Below are 19322 nucleotides of genomic sequence, written 5' to 3'. Positions count from 1 at the left end.
TTGTAAGCAGGAGGCCATTTAAGAGATCATTCCAGCAATCCGGGTGAGAGACGGTAGTGCCTTGGTGTTAGGGGAGGTGATAAAAAAAAAGGGGGGGTCAGATTCTGGATATATTTTGAAGGTAGAACCGACAGGACTTCTTGATGGATTGATATAGGAGACTAGGAGTCAAGGATGACTCCAAAGGTTTTTAGCTTGAGCAACTGGAAGCATGGAGTCGCCAACAGCTGAGAGGGAGAAAACTGTGGAACGGGTTTCTGGTGGGGTTGTGGAAGAAAATCAAGAGTTCGATTTTGGACATAAGTCTGAGATGTCTATTAAAGAAGTGCAGGAGGGGCGCCTGGGCGCCCTCAATGAAGTGACGGCCTTCGGCTCAGGTCTCAATACCAGGGTCCCGGGATGGAGTCCTGCATTAGGCTCCCTGCTCAGCAGGGAGTCTGCTTCTCCCTCTACCCTTCCCCCCTGCTCATGATCTCTAGCTTTCTCTCAAATAAATAAATAAAATCTTAAAAAAAAAAAAAGAAGTGCAGGTTGTGGAGATATCAAAGGGGCAGTTGCATATATGTTTAGAGTTCAGGGGAGAGGTAGGAACTGGAGATAAATTTGAGAGTCATCAGTGCATCAATGTTATTTAAAACCATGAGGCTGGATGAGATCACCCATGGAATGAATACAGATAGAGGAAGGACTGAGCCTTATCTCTGATATTCCAAAGATAAAAAGCCAGAGAAAGGAGGAACCAGAACAGGAATCTGAGAAGTGAAAAAAAGTAAGGAAGAAGGAGGGCCACAGGAAAGCTCTGGAAGTCAAGTGTATCATAAAGCGCATCAAGCAGGAAGAGATAGTCAGGGGAGTCAAATACTGCTGAAAAGTTCACACAAAATGAGGATTGAGAATGGACTCTTGCATTTCATGTGTAAGGAGAGCAGTTCCGGTGAAGTGGTAGGAATGAGCACCTGACTGGAGTGGGTTCACGAGAGAACAGGAATTGGAGACAGTGAGTATTGGTAACTTCTTTTTTTCTTAAAGATTTTATTTATTTATTTGAGAGAGAGAGAATGAGAGACAGAGAGCATGAGACGGAAGAGGGTCAGAGGGAGAGGCAGACCCCCCGCTGAGCAGGGAGCCCGATGTGGGACTCGATCCAGGGACTCCAGGATCATGGCCTGGGCTGAAGGCAGTCGCTTAACCAACTGAGCCACCCAGGCGCCCCGAGTATTGGTAACTTTTTAAAAATTTTATTTTATTTTTATTAGTTTTTAAAAAGATTTTTATTTATTTGAGAGAGCATGTGCACACAAGTGGGGGAGGGGCAGAAGGAGAGTCTTAAAACATTTTTAAAATTTACTATTATTATTTTTTAAGATTTTATTTACTTATCTAAGAGAGAGGAGAGGGGCAGAGGGGGGAGGGAGAGGGAAAGGGAGAGAATCCCAAGCAGACTGTGCTGAGTGGGGAGCCCAACTTGGGGCTCCATCTCAGAACCCTGAGATCACAACCTGAGCCAAAACCACCACCCAGGTGTCCTGAGTATTGGCAACTTTTGAGGTGTTTTGCTGCAAAAGGGAGCTGGTTTAGTAAAAGATGGGCTAGGTAATAGCAGGTGTATACGCTCATAGGAACAATAGAGTAGGGAAGAAAAGTAATGGTGTAGGAAAGGGGAAAAGTCATGGCACAAAGACACTGAGTGGAGAGAATGGCTTTAAAAAGGAGAATGAACGGGGTGACTGGCTGGCTCAGTCCATCGAGCATGCAAGTCATGATCTTGGAGTTGTGAGTTCGAGCCCCATATGGGGTGTAGAGATAACTTGAAAATAAAATCTTTAAAGTGTAGAGATTACTTGAAAATAAAATATTTAAATAAATAAATAAATAAAAAGGAGCATGAAGAACCCAGTACAGGCAAGGTGGAGTATACACATGGGTGCAGATAGTGGTGAGTAGACAATGTTGTGGGAGTCAATGGAAGTTCTCCAAAAGTAGGAAGAAAGGTCATCTGTTGACAGAAATAATCATGGCTCGAAGGAATAAAAATATGCTTGTCAGGTAGTATTAAATGCTTTCTTAAAGTTCTGCTCAGGAATTTCTATTATTGCAGTGAGACTAACCAACTTATTCTCTCCAACTACATGGGTGCAAGTGCAGAGCGTACTGTAGACTTAGCCAAGGATGTGGTCTGGCAAATGAGTGCAACAAAGTGAGTGCGAGGCAAGGATGTTGGGGGTATATTCACGAGAGTGATCATGACTGAACATGGAATATAAGTCGGGTAAGGAAGGAAAGGAGGACATCAGGGTGGTGAGGGAGATGGTAGAATCCATTTATTGATGGTCACAGTGACTCCAAATTAATGTATTAGATGAAATGGCTGGGCAAGATATAGGCAGTCAGAGAGAGGGAGGCATGAAATTCAATCTATGGAGTGGTTGAAAAGACTGGTAATGAATGGGAATGAGAGCCCAAGGAAGGTGAAAGATCTAATCAATGGACTTTAACAGGAACCAAGAGGTTCGTTTGTTGGATCATTTGTGTCAGTGGTTTTCAAACTTTAGCATGTGTCAGAATCACATGGAGAACCAGTTAAAACACAGATTGCCAGGGCGCCTGGGTGGCTCAGTTGGTTAAGCGACTGCCTTCAGCTCAGGTCATGATCCTGGAGTCCCTGGATCGAGTCCCGCGTCGGGCTCCCTGCTTGGCGGGGAGTCTGCTTCTCCCTCTGACCCTCCCCTCTCTCATGTGCTCTCTCAAATAAATAAATAAAATCTTAAAAAAAAAAACAAAAAACACAGATTGCCAGATCCTACCTCGAGTTTGTAGCTCTGAGTGTGAGAATTTTCATTTCTAAGTTTCCTAGTGATGCTGCTGCTGTGGTCCAGGAACCACACTTGGAAAACCACTGATCCATGTGTATGTTGAAATTGCCAATTATTAAGATGTAAGTAGTTTTGTAGAGTGATAGTGAGCTGGGAGAAAAAAATTGTCAAGAAATAAAAGAATGGTGACGCCTGGGTGGCTCAGTCGGTTAAGCGTCTTGCCTTCGGCTCATGTCATGATCCCAGGGTCCTGGGATCGAGCCCCGCATCGGGCCCCCTGCTCAGTGGGGAGGCTGCTTCTCCCTTTCCCAGTCCCCCTGCTTGTGTTCCCTCTCTGTCAAATGAATAAATAAAATCTTAAAAAAAAAAGGAAAGAATGGTTGGGGCCCCTGGGTGGCTCAGTTTGATAAAGTGTCCAACTCTTGTTTTTGGCTCAGGTCACGGTCTCAGGGGTCGTGAGATCGAGCCCTGACAGGGAGTCGGGCTCTGCTGTCAGCGGGGAGTCTGCTTGAAGATTCCCTCTCTCTGCCGCGCCCCCTCCCCCACCGCTTACCTGAACTCGTTCAAATAAATCTTTTTTTTGTTTTAAAGACTTTATTTGACAAGAGACACAATGAGAGAGGGAACATGAGCAGGGGGAGTGGGAGAGGGAGAAGCAGGCTTCCCGCCGAGCAGGGAGCCCGATGCAGGGCTCGATCCCAGGACCCCTGGGCCTCGACCTGAGCTGAAGGCAGACGCTCAACGACTGAGCCACTCAGGCGCCCCTCAAATAAATAAAATCTTAAAAAAAAAATGAAATAAGAATGGTTTGGTGACTGATGAACTGCAACAATCAGGGATAGTGGGTAATAATGCGATGAGATTGGCTTTTATGGGGACTAGTTGGAAATTGTGTGTCTGGAGCAAAGGCTGATAGCAGCAGAGGTGAAGGCAAGGCTGCAGGCAGATCGTCAAGGGTCTTCCATGGCAATATTTTCGTAGTAGTAGCTACGAGGGTCAGTGTGAGTTCCCTGCTACAGGAATCTCTGGTGGAACTGCACTGTGGTTATCTTGGGTGATGACAACTGGACCCATTCACTTCTGGTAGAAATAAAAACTACACTTAGGAAACACTAAGTCTCACAAAGCTAGATACCACCTCACGTAAGATTAGGTGGGATGGCAATGGATGCAACAATAAAGCTTTAGTAGCTTGGTAGTAGGGCAAAATAGGCGTGAGAATAGACAGAACATTAATATAGACTGAAACTGTGAAAATACAATACAGGATCTAGCATACAGTTAGGGCACAGACTACAACATGGGGTCATTACCTGGGCCCAATTTGGGGTGCCACTTATTACTCATGGGATCCTCGCCAAATCACTTAATGTTTCTTGATGCTTAATTCCTCTTAAATGGGTCTACCATTTACGCCACATACCTCAGGGGAGTCGAAGGCAAAATGAGATAGTGCAAGTGCTTTGAAGATGTGAAGTGCTGTACAAATATGAAATATGAAGAAAGTAAATTGCATTGAGCTATCCTTAGAAATCAGGGCAGAAGAAACTCAGGTATGTAAGGAGTGGAAAAGAAAGGAGAAACTGTTATCCAAGGAGTGTGTGCAGCGTATAGAACAAAGAATTAAGTGTACAATGTGGACAGTTTCACATTCAATGTGATCTTAAAATGAAAGCCTCATATAAAGACTCTGAATGTTTATTTTAAAAAAGATTTTGAGGGAGAAAGAGCAAGCTCAAGCAGGGGGATCGGCAGAGGCAGAGGGAGAAGCAGGCTCCCCGCTGAGCAGGGAGCCTGACATGGGGCTCGATCCCAGGACCCTGGGATCATGACCAGAGCCGAAGGCAGACGCTTAACCGACTGAGCCACCCAGGCGCCCCTGAGTAACAGCCTTTACACAGGCTGTTCTATCTGCCCAGTGTACCATGTCCCATTCTTGGCTACCTCTTACTTTTCCGGTTTACTTTGGATATTGGTTCCTCTGACAGCCTCCCCCCTTGAACCCTCAAGTCTGGGTTAGACTCTTTCAAGCATACCTTCCACTTCCCTCATTGTAACACTTCTCACGTTGTTTTAACTGCATCCTTAATTATGTGTCTCACCAGACCAAACCCCGGAACAGGTAACGTTCAGTCTTGTTCATGAGTGTCTCTAAATAGTGCCTGGCTTTAGGATGCATGCAGAGAGTATCTGAGGGATGCTGAAGTTGTCATTGGCAGACACTTGGCACCCACAAATTCAGTGAAAGCCAGCCTCAACAGTTCTTCACTGCGAGACATTTGGGGGTCAGGAGGGCAAAAGGTAACTGGCTAGTGAGGTGAAGTTGCCACTTCAAGAAGCCCACTGCTATTTTAACCTAAGAAAATACTGTACATACACTATTGGGCACCACACATTGGAGGTGTGCTGGATGGCAGAGAAGGAAGTTGCAGTGAAGTGAATAGTAAATGTTTATTTTGAGGACCTTCTGGGGGTGACCAGATGGTTACAAGAAAAAAAAAAATACATGTCATGAATCAACTAGGCCTTGTAGGTTATTAGTGCTAGCTGATCTCATACCTATAAATTTGTTAATTTTTTTTAAAGGTTTTATTTATTTTGACAGAGAGACACAGAGGGAATAATACAAGCAGGGGGAGTGGGAGAGGGAGAAGCAGGCTTCCCGCTGAGCAGAGAGCCGATGTTGGGCTCGATCCCAGGACCCCGGGACCATGACCTGAGCTGAAGGCAGACGCTTAACGACTGAGCCACCCAGGTGCCCCTAAATTTAATTTTAGTACTCACTGTATGAAATGGAAAAACTCCCAAAGATCACCATGACTGTAGTAGTCAGTAATTTTGTCTTTTGCTATGCGTATTTTAAGTTACTGAATGCCTTTTGAAGGGGTAGTTTCAGTTTTGACCACCTGTGATTACCGCGAGAAGCAGTTAAGTTAGGCATGACTTCATTTCAGAAGAGCTGCAGTCTCTGTGGAGACTTTCCTGCTGATCGCGTAGGAAAACTGCCCTTGACTAAGCTAAAGCACTGGTTTTCTAAGTGCAGTGGATAAATTTGGGACTGACCGGATAAATATTCAATACTACTAAAGTATTAATACTCTACTGTGAGCCATGATTCTTTTCCAATACGCATTTAGCTTTTGGTTATCATCAGCTGGTAATGCATGTTTTGCAATGGCTGCGGGAGTTACAATGGATTTAGAAATATACCAATAAACCATTCAAAGATGGTAAAATCCCCAGAAAAGCCAATGAATGATTAAGTCTCTCCCACATCCTCAATAAATTAACAGCTCAAGAAGACAGACTGAGAGCAAGCATTTCTATTTATTTCAGGACATAATGGTACTCGTTAGAACCATGGAGGATACTAAATTTATAACTATTTAAATATCCATAGAGTATTTTATTTTTGTAAAGACAGGCTCCAAAAATCATGCACTGAATAGATTAATAATATCACACACATCAAAATTATATTTAAAAAGGAGGTGGTGGCTCTCAGTAGCTCTGTCCTGGTGTTAAAGATGGTATAAAGATACTTACTTAGAATACCACCAAGTACTCTAACATTTGTAAATGCAGGTGTTATCAAAGTCTATCTCTGATTCTAGCAAAAAGAAACCATCCAAATTTCATTCTTTATATTATGGACATGATTTAACTGTATCAATTTGGCATGTGGTATTACTATTTTTCCTACTGTAGCAAGTCCTAGTTTTCCTAAGACCTTTCTCCTGACTATTCTGGAAATCAAATAAATTTATCATGTATTTCAAATCTTCAAATTAGAATGTTATCCTCATGAATGTATTTGCCAGACTGGTATATTCACATATATCCTCTCCAATTTTAGGCTAAGCAAAAGACATGCCCTTAGAGCTTTATTAATGTATTAAAGGAAGACAACTCATCTTATTATCAAGAGAAACTGTGATCCATGTAGCATCTGATAGAGAAAACATTGATTTTGATACATTATCTTCTTTTATTCAAATACCAGTCTGATCACACATGGTCCAAGAACACTCAGATAATAAGCCACATATAAACAGATGTTAAAGATTGGTCTTCAAACATTATAGCCAATGAGGCCACGCTTGCCTATGATCTCGCCGACATAAAACCACATCCACACCTCGGTGGCCACCAAACCATTCAGCAGAGCTTCCTGAAAAAAGCAGCACAAATTTTAATGTACATTTTTTTCCTTACATATTTAAAAGTATTCTTCTCCAGGATTAAGTAACAGACAATATAAGGATGCTACTCATTTAGCCAAAGTCAAGATTTACTGATGCTAACTTTGTTCAACTGCTGGGAAACACTTGAACTTTCAATTATGTAAGCTAAGTAGTCCAGAGCTTATAAATCCTTTCAAAGCATTCTTTAAAGACCTGAACTGACTTAACCCTTTCATTATTAGTTTATGAGACACTTTAGGAGCCCGAAAACAACCCACAACCTGGAAAGAGCTGACACATTTGGACAGGGCATTCATGTGAAAGGACAGCGATAGGAACGTTAAGTCTCTGAATAGACATTTCTGTCTGGCCGAAGAGAATTTGTTGAGAGATGAAGAGCTCTGTCTTCCCCTTTATTCATTTATTATGTGGCTTAACTCTTTCCAAGTATTCAATAATGACTCAGTTTCACAGATCAATATTTTACTGCCCTGAGAGAAAAAGCAAATGATTGGTTCCAAAAAGCAATGTTGCATCCAAGTGCAACTATGGATCTTGAAACTCTAGTTGAAAACAGTACCCCTCTACAACAAAACTGGGCCTTTTCCTTTTAGCACCTGGATGTGAATTTTAATTTTCCCCTTCAAACTAGAATAACTGTATTTTCCAGGATGTAGATTCTAAAGTCAGTAACAATTTAATTTATTTAGGCTTTTTGTATCCTGTGTTTGACTCAAGCAAGCAAACATAAAATCCAAGTTCCAATTCTTATAGTCTTTAGATTTTATCTTAATGCAATTCAGTAACCCTTCATATTACATGATATGCTTGCTAGGTTTTGGTATTTTTATCTTCATGTGTTAGCCGCCTGATAGTCCAAGAGCTCTTTTGGCTAAACTGGGAGTATTTCCAGGCCTACAGATGAAAAAAAGTATAGAATCAGCAAAGTAAGCCACCCTCTTTTAATATACTAACCAAAATAGGAGAGGAAAAAAAAAGCTGCCCAGTAAAAATGCTCCTTTCTTTGTTATAAGACTAATAGGAAACGAAGACATAAAATAGCTGAATTATTTCAACCCCGAAGACAAAATTAGAAAGGTAAATATCTTTCTCAGCAGTCAAGAAAGAGATTATCTCTCATGTAGGTTTCAGCCTCACTGGAAAATACATATATTAATCAAAACAATCAGAAAAATCCCAAGGGAAGACATTTTCTGTTATGCACATACGTTTTCATTTAGCCCATAGTTACCTTAACTGTGAGCTGTTTGAAGCTACCAGTTTGAGCACTCTTGACTATTTTTTTCAGGCTCTGAATAGCTGTAGGGATCTCAGCAGGGGTTGGAGGAACCAGCTCAACCTTGGCATAGTGCCAAAATGTGGCCAGTCGAGGCTTTGAGTAAGTCACAGCAGCTGGAAAACAAAACAAAACAAAACAAAACAAAACAAAAAACCAGGATGAACTCACTAGAGACCGAAAGAAGCAGATGTGTGGGCTGGACACAAATATTTATTCATGCATCACATTCATTCACTGCTTGTACCAAATGTGCACCCGGTGTGAAAAGTCAAAGCTGCTCCCTGGTAACAAGAGGCTTTTAAAGATGCAGAACACCTGTGTCACAGGGACGTTCAATCAGGCAGGAAGCTATAAGCACATTCAATTATGTCAGGACTTCACTAGTGGCCAGCTAGTACTGTTACTTCATTTATGAATGGCAAATCTAGTTAACTGTTAAAGTTGCGAGAAGTTGGATTCAGAAGCAAGAAAACAGCAGCAATGTAACCAAATTTTCTTGGTAGAGAGAGCAGAAAATTTGGAGGCAAAAAGTGCAGAAGGGGAGGGAAGGAGCTACATAGAACGGCATCCTTAAGAATAAGATTAAAACTTGTCACATTGTTGGCTACAAATCCAGATGGAATTATACCAATTAAAGGCCCATTTTTGGTATCCTCATCAATATGTGGATTAAATCTTTCTTTAACAGAAGCCCAGCTGCTCCTCCTTCAAAACAACACAAATAATAATAATAAAACCTACACGTATTGTTCAGAGCAGCCAAACTCAAATCTATTCCTATGCTGAAATTCCTCAAGGTAGTTACTATTTCAGAGAAAAAAAAATTCTTAATAACCAGGGTAGATGTAAGATTATGGTAGTGATTTCAGCAAGAGAAAGGCATTTAACTTTATTTTTTTAATTTTTAAAAAAGATTTTTATTTATTTGACAGAGAGCAACAGAGCACAAGCAGGGGGAGCAGCAGAGGGAGAGGGAGAAGCAGACTCCCTGCTGAGCAAGGAGCCAGATGTGGGACTTGATCCCAGGACCCTGGGATCATGACCTGAGCCCAAGGCAGATGCTTAACTGACTGAGCCACCCAGGCATCCTGAGAAAGGCATTTCATAAAAAAAGCTACAAGACAAACGTAATAAAAACAGCACACTTGCATGAACATCCATAAACTGCCTACTATTCGAAGATGGGGGGCACCTGGGTGGCTCATGTGGCTAAGCGTCTGCCTTCGGCTCAGGTTATGATCCCAGGGTTCTGGGATCCTGCATTGGGCTCCCTGCTCAGCCGGAAATCGGCTTCTCCCTCTGCCCCTCCCCCCTGCTCAAGCTTGTGCCCACTCTGACTACTCTTAGAATTACTATCTGCATCATCCTTTGTGCTTAGGGCCATGGGTAAATCTTTAAGCAGGCACAAGGCTTTCACAGATAGTTCCACATAGAACTGACAGTACCTGTAAGATGGGGCTATTAGAGTACAAAATCTTGTGTAACTGTCTTTACAATTATCTTCAACACATATTTCATTCTTTAAAAAAAAAAAAACAACCCAGTACACTGTACACAAACACTATACTTTAGTTGGCAAATTTGTTTTCCAGGGAGTACAGGCTAAAAAGTTTGAAACTGCTTTACATATATACAAGGGATGAATAAAACATAAGTAAATGAATGGTGGATGATGGGAGCCAGGTTTCTCACTGCAGGAGAGGAAAGCTACAAACAGGCAAGAAAAGAAGCAAGAATAAATCCCATGGTACTGGATTAGAGTTGGAGACATTCATATGAACTCATGTGTAGTTTAATATATATACAGATGGACAGATAAAAACCCCACCATGTATGTGCATATGTATACATGGGTTACTATACACACACACACACCCTTTTTTAAAAAGATTTTATTTATTTACTTCAGAGACAAAGTGAGGGAGAGAAAGTACAGGAGCAGGGGCAGAGGGAGAGGGAGAAGCAGACTCCACTGCTGAGCAGGGAGCCCGACGTGGGGCTCGACCTCCGGACCCTGGGATCATGACCCGAGCCAAGGGCAAATGCCCAACCAACTGAGCCACCCAGGTGCCCCCACACACACCCTTAAGAGAGCCTAGAAGCAATGGTATTCTAGCAGTCTAGTAGCAGGAAAGATATTCAGTGCCTAGATCTTAGTTTCAAAGTACCACTGTCCACCAAAAGAAAACTAGGGCTCCTTGGAGAAATGGCTGATTCTAAGGCTGGGGCAGGGAAAATGTAACGTAAGTTTGAAGATTTTGTAGTACAAGAAAGGGGGTAGGTCCATGGACAGAGGCACCAACCTGAAAGAGTTCTCAATGGCCAAGGCTGCAACAATCTGAACAAAATAAATAACATACTATTGGAGGTAAGAAGTAGGAAATAAATGTACATGAATCCATACAATACATGACTGAATAAACAAACAGGGAAGAACAAATCTTTCTCATAGAATTCCATTTAATTATATGTAAATACTCCTTCCTACAGGAGATGGAATCCCTGCTGTCGGCAGCTGCTCCCTGCCCCCTCAACACACACCACAGACTAGACTTAGGTACTTGCGTCTGGAGAACAGATGATGGGAAGGGAAAAACAGTAACTTTACAGTGAGCAACCTACCAACACTACCATAACCAAATGATGAAAGCTAATTTCACCAGTGATGTTATATGGGTATCATGTACATCCTGATATGTGATTATAGCACTTCACTTTTGTGGTACTCTTTCTCAAATCCCATAGCTCCAGACTAATCTTGAGAAAAACACCAGACAAATCCAGACTGGAGAACATCTTTATAGGATACCTAGAGAGGTATCTACATATATACCTTAAAAACTGACAAAGTCATGGAAAGTAAGAAAAACTGCCATTAAAGTGTTATACATCAGAGGAAACTAGGGAGATTAACTCAATACAATGTGGAACCTGGATGGGCTTCTGGAACAGAAAGAGATTAATGGAAAGACTGGTAAAATCGCAATAATGTCTCAAGTTTAGTAAACGGGAAAAAAATTAAGACTCTGACTTCTCTGGGGAAGTCTAATGATAAAGTTACTTATTTCTGTAACCTTCTTTGTGCCCCCAGGGGAATTAACAGACACAGTCAGTAATTTTTGTTTAAATTTTATATTAAAACAAACAAACAAACAAAACCCTCTATGCCGAACATGGGGCTCGAAATCACGACCCAGAGATCAAGAGTCATGCTCTACAGACTGAGCCAGCCAGGTGCTCCCATAGTCAGTTTTTAAAAGATTTATTTATTTGAGAGAGAGAGAGAGAGAGCGCTCGAGCGCACAGGCAGGGGGAGCAGCAGGGAGAGGGAGAAGCAAGCTTCCCGTGGAGCAGGGAGCCCGATATGGGGCTCATCGACCCAGGACCCTGAAATCATGACCTGAGCCGAAGGCAGACGCTTAACTGACTGAACTACCCAGGTGCCCCATTAGTAATTTTTTAAAAAATAATTTATTTTTAAGTAATCTCTACACCCAATGTGGGGCTTGAACCCACAACCCAAGATCAAGAGTTGCAGGCTCCATTGACTGAGCTAGCCAGGTATCCCAATTTTTATTAGATACTTAACATTCAAATTTAATACCCTGAATTATGTTACAAAGCAAAATATATTTCACATTTAACAGTCTGGCCCTCGCTGAGCTCTTTTTTGAGTAGTTTTGGAAGAATAACAACTGTTATGTTTTAATAACCCAAAATAATATAGGAAAGAGTTTGTTTCTTTTGGTATTACTCTTCTTGGATTTTATTACTAAAATTAGTTTTCAATCCCACCACCTGAAAGATGTGAAAGCCATGCTCAGGGGGAAAAAAAAAAATCCACCTCAAACTTAAAAAATGTTGCTTCGAGTCACCCACAAAGTCCAAAGGATGAAGCGGCGATTCCTTCTCTTATTTATGTAAAATTGTACAGCTTTACCACAACAGGTACTGTGACGCTCTTAGTAACACTGCAAACTTAAGCTCTTTAGGAAAATGTGTAAATTAGTTGACTGTGGGGTTGTATAGGAGACACTCAAGCATTACTGTATTTATTGTAACTCACTGGCTGCTGATGGGAGCAAAGGAAGATGAATAAGAAACCAATCATAGTAAAATAGGTTAAAAATATTACACATATCCAGCAAATTCTTTCCATTCCCATTTCAGAATCAAACCTGGGTGAAAGCTATCTAGAGATCTGTGCTTCAACCGCTCACTAGAATACAGCACATCCAGTGAAGCCGCTTCCCTCATTTTATTTCATCTCACTTTGGAAATAAAATGGAATAGCTTGCTACCCAGCAGACAACTGCAATATTTCCTGACAAAAGAGGCTACTACTCAGGGCTGTGACTATTCAGGGTTGTTCTGAAGTACAGCGGTCTGCCAGTAAGACTTCGGTTTTTTCAAACTGAAAAGCTCCATGAATATTAAGCTAGAATGATAAAGATCACTGTTTACATACCTCCCTTTCTGTTTGCGGGAGCAGAGATACTCGTCCACAAAGTCCAATTCCACCTAAAATTTCCATTAGATAATCGGGCCAGGCCAGAAGGCAAAGTCAACGTTCAAAAAACATACCTATCCCTAAAAATGTATGTAGACTTCGAGATACCCCATTTGCGAACCAGACAACCTGATGCGGCCGAATTTACGGTACTTTCACTTGCCTCTGCCCTCCCTTTCACTCGCTTGGCCGCAGGGCCATACCCTCTATATTCCCACTCCTCGACATCTAAGGAGGCGTCATGGCGGGCGACTACAGCCTTCCCGCACACCCCTTCCTTACTTCGCTGTCGCGATTAGAATCCCGAACTTCTAGGGTGTACAGAGAACCCAAGCTGCAGGCCAGGCGGGCGGAAGGGCTAGAAAAGAGTCGCAGACCGGCCCCTCCTCCCCGCTAACCCCCCACCGGCCGTCCCGCCCCGGCTCCCGCGGGGCCCTCGAGGTGCCACCGCCCGCGTCCTCCTCTCAGGCCCTCCCGCCACGGCAGTCCGCCGCCGCGCTCACCGTTCACCAGCGCCGGGGCCTTCTCCGCGAGGTTACGGACAAACTGGGCCATAGTTCTAAGCTGGAAGGTCCGTCGCCCCGGACGGCCGCTGAATGTCACCCCCCGGAAGGACCCGCCGCAGGACCCCGTTCCGCTTCCAAGGTCAGGCCTCCTCTTTCCGCGCCGGTCCAAAGTACTTAGGTGTCCTGTTATCTTTCCGGAATCTAGCTGGCCAAATTATTCTCTTCAGTCGCAGAGGAGAAAATGGAGATGAAAGGGTGAGGTCAGAGAACACGTGGAGAGCGGTGGGCTTCGGCGGAGGAACAGGCATCTCTTGGGGCAGCCGCTCACGGGGGTCCGGAAGGCCGACGAGCGGTGGATGGGCGCATGCGCTCTGGGCCTCCCATGCTTGCAGTGGCGCGGACACGCTCTGTTCTGCGTCAGGTGTTGGCGATTTTCTGAGAGAACGTGGGAAGTTGGGACTGGAAGGCATATCTAAGGTGTTCCTAGGCCAGGACGATCGTCTTATAAAGGCAGACAGGGTCCTAGGCTAAACATGGAAAGTTATGGGCCGAGCAGGCGCCACATAACCTGTCATGTGATTCAGTCCTTTGCCTTTCTTTAGGTGATCTTTCCTAATTCCGATCTCCCTCGCATCTTGTATCGGGAGCGGAGTCCAGTTCCCCTAATTCCCTGTGAGTCGCAAGGAATTACGCAGATGGGAGCAACAGAAAATTTACTGAGGGCCTCCAGTATGCCAGGCATTTTGAAATTTAAAGAACGCCTGTGTTAGGCAGTGTCACCCATTTAAGAATGGGATTGATAAATGGCCACATAGCGAGTGGCCGAGTTGGGATCTGAAGATGTTGCAGTGTAAACAGGGAAGGGGCGTATGGGATTAGGAGTGGTGGTGATCGGTAAAGATTTCTAGAGAAGATGTGTAACAGAACACCTCTGTACTACAGGGTTGAAATTTTAATATGACTGGAAGAAAAGATTATCGAGGGAAGTGGCATTTGATGTGAAAAACATAATTACAAGTAATGGACCCTGGAGAAGCCTGAGCAAATCTGATGGGATAGTCAGGTGGAAAGAAAAATTAGGGGTGATATCAAGGATCCAAGAGCATCGTTTCAGTGGAATGATTCAGCTGCCAAGTACTCCAGAGAAGTCAAATTAAGGCTGGGAAAGTTAACTTGCCAATATGGAAATATTAGCTACAGCAGTTTCAGAAAATTAGGATAGAAGCCAGAGTAAGTATGTCTATAAAGGAATGTGTCAGAAAACCAAATAAGGGGGCGCTCGTGTGGCTCAGTCCTTAGGCATCTGACTCGATTCCACCCCAGGTTATGATCTCAGGGTTGTGAAATGAGCCCAGCATTGCGCTCCACCTGGGTGGAGCCTGCTTAAGATTCTTTCCTTCTCCCTCTGCGCCCCTCTCCCAAATAAAACCAAATAAGGATGTGGAACTTAGGGTAGACACTGAAGATAGAGAAGGGGGATTGATAAAATATCTGAAGAGACAGGAAAGAAGATTGGGGGGGATTAGCCTTGGAACCTTGGGGCCTTTTCATGGATGGGATGATGGGAGAGAAGTTTAAAGTGGAAATTCTGAAGTCTCTGTTTAATCTTTCCAGTAAAGTGGAAGGCAAGATCTTCAGTGAAGGCTAAGTGGGAGGGTCAGAAAGACTGGTGGAAAAAGCATAAAGTTTGGATTGGTGTTGAATTTCTGGACACACAGGTTGTTGGGCACTGTTAGCAACCACTGATTTGTGGTCCCAGCACTCTAAAGATTGTGTCATTTTTCTCCAACAGTGGTCTGTAGCTTGGATACTGGAACAGAGAGGAATGACTGGGTCAGTCTACACTGAGGTCTTACAGGGCAGGGGTATAGAAACTAGGGGCAAGACAGGAATGTGACAGTGAATGATTAAAATGAAAGACCTGAAAAAAAATAAATAAAATGAAAGACCTGGAGTTTAGGCCAGATAAAGAAAAGTGAAGTCAGAAGTGAACTAATGAGGGAAAAACATGCCCGAAGACTCCTCTGGATGACTCCAGGGTCCAGAAGCCTGGTGAGGGAGGTTAGCTTAGCCAGGTGGCCCACATTTGATACCATCTTAAAGAGAAGTGAAGGTCAGAGTTCTCTAAAATTTCAGAGGGATTTCTGAAACTGCCACTAGCTTTTCATACTGTAATGAAGGAAGTGATAACAAAGGTTGTAAGTCAGGTGTTCATTTATTAAATACAAGCTTTGAACAAACACCCCCAGGCAAGTTTGACAAGAAGTAACCTTCCTGGAATGTTTCAAAATGCAGTTATGTTGATCAAATTTTATTTCAATCAATCTTTTTGTTATTTTATTTTTTACTTTTTATTTATTTACTTTGTCTAGGTTTTCCTGTGTAGCAGTTAGAGCATGTGCATTATTTCCTCACATGACATCAACAGTGCAGCATCAGCCTCTCTGGCTTGTAAAGGCACCCAGTAGACTTAAGCTCTGGGCAATGGCTGCTTAGCAACCTGCATCAAATAAAGTAATGAAGCTTTTGTAGACTGTGATACCAAATAGCAACTGGCACCTTCACCTGCACCATTAAAAAACCTTTAATGTTTCTTTGTTTTTACATACCCATTACAAACTATATTAAAAAAACAACAAACCAAGATTGCTTGATAAAGCCTACTTAAATAATTTTCCAAGTTTAGTTATTACCCTCTTGGTAAGCAATACCAGAGCTGATAAAGAGTCTTCATTTTCCTATCATACTCCAGCAAAGCCCACACACAAAACTAGGCATATCAGAAAGTCTGCTCTAATAGATTTAGAGCTGTTTCTGAGTTCCAGATAACAAAACACCTCTTTAAGCTTCCAAGCGCATATACACACCATGGTGCACACCAAGATGATAATTTTTTAGTCTCATTTTTGGGATGTTCTTAAATTACTTCAAGGAAAGGAAAAAAAGGCACAGAGGACACTTGGTTTTCTTACCAACAGTGGCCTTAAGCTATACACTTGCCTTTGTGATGAGTTTAAAGATACTCAGCAGCATTAATGGTGCCCTAGCCATTCATTAAAAAGTTTCAGGAAAAGAAAAAAAAAAAGAAAACAAAGCTTGCCAGAAAAGCCTTACAATCTGAAAACCACAGAAGTAGAATATATAGACACAGATACTAGAGGCAGCGTGGAGGTTGTTAACTAGAGAGCTGCTGGGGACAGCTGCCTTCTGAGGTTTTGTGCCCATTTTCCCTCCAATTTTCTCCTATAAAACTCTGGTCTTTTCCCCACTTTTTAAAAAAATGAAAACACCCCATTAGATTGGGTTTGGAAGATAACTGCGAGTAGATAGAAGCTTATTTTATACACAGTTCATTCTCAGAGAAGTAAAGGAGGATAATAAATATGAAATGAAGCTCATTTTAAGAAAATAAATCCTGTTTACCCAAGCCTTAAAGGCCCAGGTTGCACACTGAATTACTATCTTACATTCTGGCATTTCTAAGAGTCCCAGACTCCTTTTTTCATTTATAAGCACAGCAGTAGGCAACATCTACTTTATACCTAGTGTGGGATGCCCTCTGATGTGAGGTTTTCCGAGTGATGCCATCAAAAGCACATTAAGGACTGCTTACAGCAACTCGTGTTGGAATATCCTAAAACTACCATCTTACTTGAAAGAGGCCATGGTTAAAAATGAAACAGCAACCCGTTTCTAGATCGTATCACTTGTCACTTACAATATCTTCAGGCTTACAGGGATGCTAACATAGTCCATAGGAGAATGTACCTCACTTAGCATGTTAAGCTGCTCAACTGAGTAGGGAGCACAAGCTCAACTTGCAAAAGTGGGGCCCGTCCGCCTACTCACTACATGGGGCTATGTGGATATTTAAAATGGCTGTGAACAAGGTTGTGCTCAAATTCCTACTCTGTTAATTGATGACCTAAGGCTGAATTAGAAGCAGCTCTTGGAAGTTAGGTCACAAGCCCAAACAAACATTAACTATATACATGTTATAGTCTCAGAATTTTGTCTAGAGTGTCAGTAAACATGGCCACACACCGCATACATCTTACCATGGAAGAGACAATATAAAGTGGACTCAGTTTACACTAGACCAATATAAAAATGCACATGGTGTCTATATATACTGAAATATACTGTTGATAATAGTGTCTTAAAATGACATCTTTCATGGTTACAATATTTGTTCCCTAACTTTTCCTCTCAAGCCTAGTCCTTGTAGCAACAGATTTCCATAAAATAAAGAGGGCCTAACAGCCTCCCTTTTTTCTTTCACCTCAGAGTTTTCTAAATAAAGTTTAAAAATTCACATTTGTCCTACCAATCCTCCTAACAAAATATTATGGGGCTAAGTTTTTTGTGGTGATGACAGCCCCAGGGGAGAGCGTCCTCCATCAGATCTCTGAGTGACGAGATAACGCAAAATTAAGAACTACCAACAGAAACTGCACAAGATTCCTTTTTGAGAATCTCATCTATTCTATTCCAAAGCCCACTCAAACATCAAGGTATCTGTTTTTGTGTGAAAGGTAACTCTGTAGTATAGCAGAACTGTAACAAGAAAAGGGCTGACATATGGGTCATGAAGGCCAGTAAATACCTCAATGACACAGGACTTTCTGATGGTGTCAGCTGTCACTGAAATGTGTGACATATGTGACATCATATACTTAAAAGCTGGGCTCACCAAAGGTATTTGAGCAGTTCTCGACAGAGCAACAGTAAGGCGGCAGGAAGTTTTAGTAGCTGAAGTTAATGTAACTTAAGGTAGGAAAAGGATGAAGAGTAGGAAGAGAGAACAAAGGGTACAAATGAGTGATCATTTCTAAACTTGGTGCTGCTATAATAAGCTTAATTTCCTGCAAGCCAGGAGAGCATTGTAAAATTCTTAGGAATAAATCCAAATTGTCCTAATTTCAGCAAGAGCAGTTCTCTAATTTAGTGAAAGAAAGGAAGAAAGAAAGAAAAGAAAGAAAGAAAAAGAAAGAGGAACAGAACCAAAAAGAGAAACCACAAACAATTGTTTATCTACATTCTGGAGTTGGTTGTTTTTGGTTTGTTTAGTTCACAGTATTTATTCAAGTTGCTCCTTTTGTTGTTGTTTCCTCTCTGCGAGCCACCGTTGGATTTTTTCTTTTAGTTCTGTGTTTGGCCGGATCTGGTCCATGGTGAGAGGACTACGGTTAAAGGGATCGGTTTGGTCACTGGGACAAAGAGAGAAAGGGAAAGTGGTTATTTCTGTAAGTTCTCCCATCCAAGTACTAACCAGGCCCGACCCTGCTTAGCTTCCGAGATCAGACGAGATCGGGCGCGTTCAGGGTGGTATGGCCGTAGACTATTTCTGTAAGTTCTAACAGCCAAAGCCCAAGCTAGAAAAGCGGGCCCGTCACCCTCTGAGACTGAAGCCCGACACACGGTAAGTCTGAGTCAGGCGCTGACCTGAGGTTAGAAAGGAGGAGATGAGAGAAAGAGTGATTCAGGAGGTTTCTGGGTTTTCTGCAGATTATTTAGCTACTTGGTCTCTCTGCTCCTTAATAAACTTTATTTCCACATTGCTATTCAGATGATACTTGATTTTCCTAAGGCAGAGAGCCTGTACACACACGTCAGCGTACAAAGCTGCTGGTAGTTTTAGTGACAGGCTCTCAAAATAGTCTAAGGTGTTAGGGGATAAAGCCTCGTAGATTGACACCTGATTTAGTCAGCTGTGTGCTACATCAGTAAATGCAGATTATGGATTCCTGACAGGTAAGAAGGTTCATAATATATTTTAAGGGCTGATATATCTTCTGTCTGTATCCTGAGGCCACAATAAAATATAAATTTTCACTGACACTTTGGAAAAGACAGACCGCCTACTACAGCATTACATGTATAGTGAATGCTTAATACCAAATACCACGAAGTAGAAAATCCCCTTTTGCAGTGTCTAATAAATAGTATTCCCTTAAATCTGGGTCAACTTATAGAACTTCATTTTAAGCAGAAGAGTTACTCAGTACC

At 42.3% G+C, this 19322-nt stretch overlaps 2 protein-coding genes across 2 annotated transcripts in view; both read right to left on the bottom strand.

The window, feature by feature from the left end:
* Positions 1–6121: 6121 nt before the first annotated feature.
* ATP5MG (ATP synthase membrane subunit g) lies at positions 6122–13545 on the bottom strand. Its single transcript, XM_027580957.1, has 3 exons — positions 13311–13545; positions 8250–8410; positions 6122–6984 (listed from the first exon to the last, which is right to left on the bottom strand). The coding sequence occupies exons 1-3, from the start codon at positions 13360–13362 to the stop codon at positions 6886–6888; spliced, it is 312 nt and encodes a 103-aa protein (XP_027436758.1). The 5' UTR covers positions 13363–13545; the 3' UTR covers positions 6122–6885.
* A 1964-nt stretch (positions 13546–15509) lies between these two features.
* Positions 15510–19322, bottom strand: part of UBE4A (ubiquitination factor E4A) — a 37396-nt gene continuing 33583 nt past the window's right edge. Inside the window, exon 20 of the mRNA XM_027578922.2 lies at positions 15510–18523. Coding sequence (XP_027434723.1) covers positions 18394–18523 — 130 coding nt within the window. The 3' untranslated portion in view covers positions 15510–18393. The remainder of the gene's footprint in view (positions 18524–19322) is intronic.

This window comes from Zalophus californianus, chromosome 11 (genome assembly GCF_009762305.2).
Source record: "Zalophus californianus isolate mZalCal1 chromosome 11, mZalCal1.pri.v2, whole genome shotgun sequence".
NCBI lineage: Eukaryota > Metazoa > Chordata > Mammalia > Carnivora > Otariidae > Zalophus > Zalophus californianus.
This window is presented reverse-complemented; position numbering and strand designations above follow the sequence as displayed.

Excerpts from the sequence above, each read along its gene's own strand:
- ATP5MG (XM_027580957.1), bottom strand. The coding sequence starts at position 13,362 with ATGGCCCAGTTTGTCCGTAACCTCGCGGAGAAGGCCCCGGCGCTGGTG. Across the intron at positions 8,411-13,310 it reads GGCCCCGGCGCTGGTGAACG|CTGCTGTGACTTACTCAAAG; the intron begins GTGAGCGCGGCG and ends TTTGTTTTCCAG. Across the intron at positions 6,985-8,249 it reads TCAAACAGCTCACAGTTAAG|GAAGCTCTGCTGAATGGTTT; the intron begins GTAACTATGGGC and ends TGCTTTTTTCAG.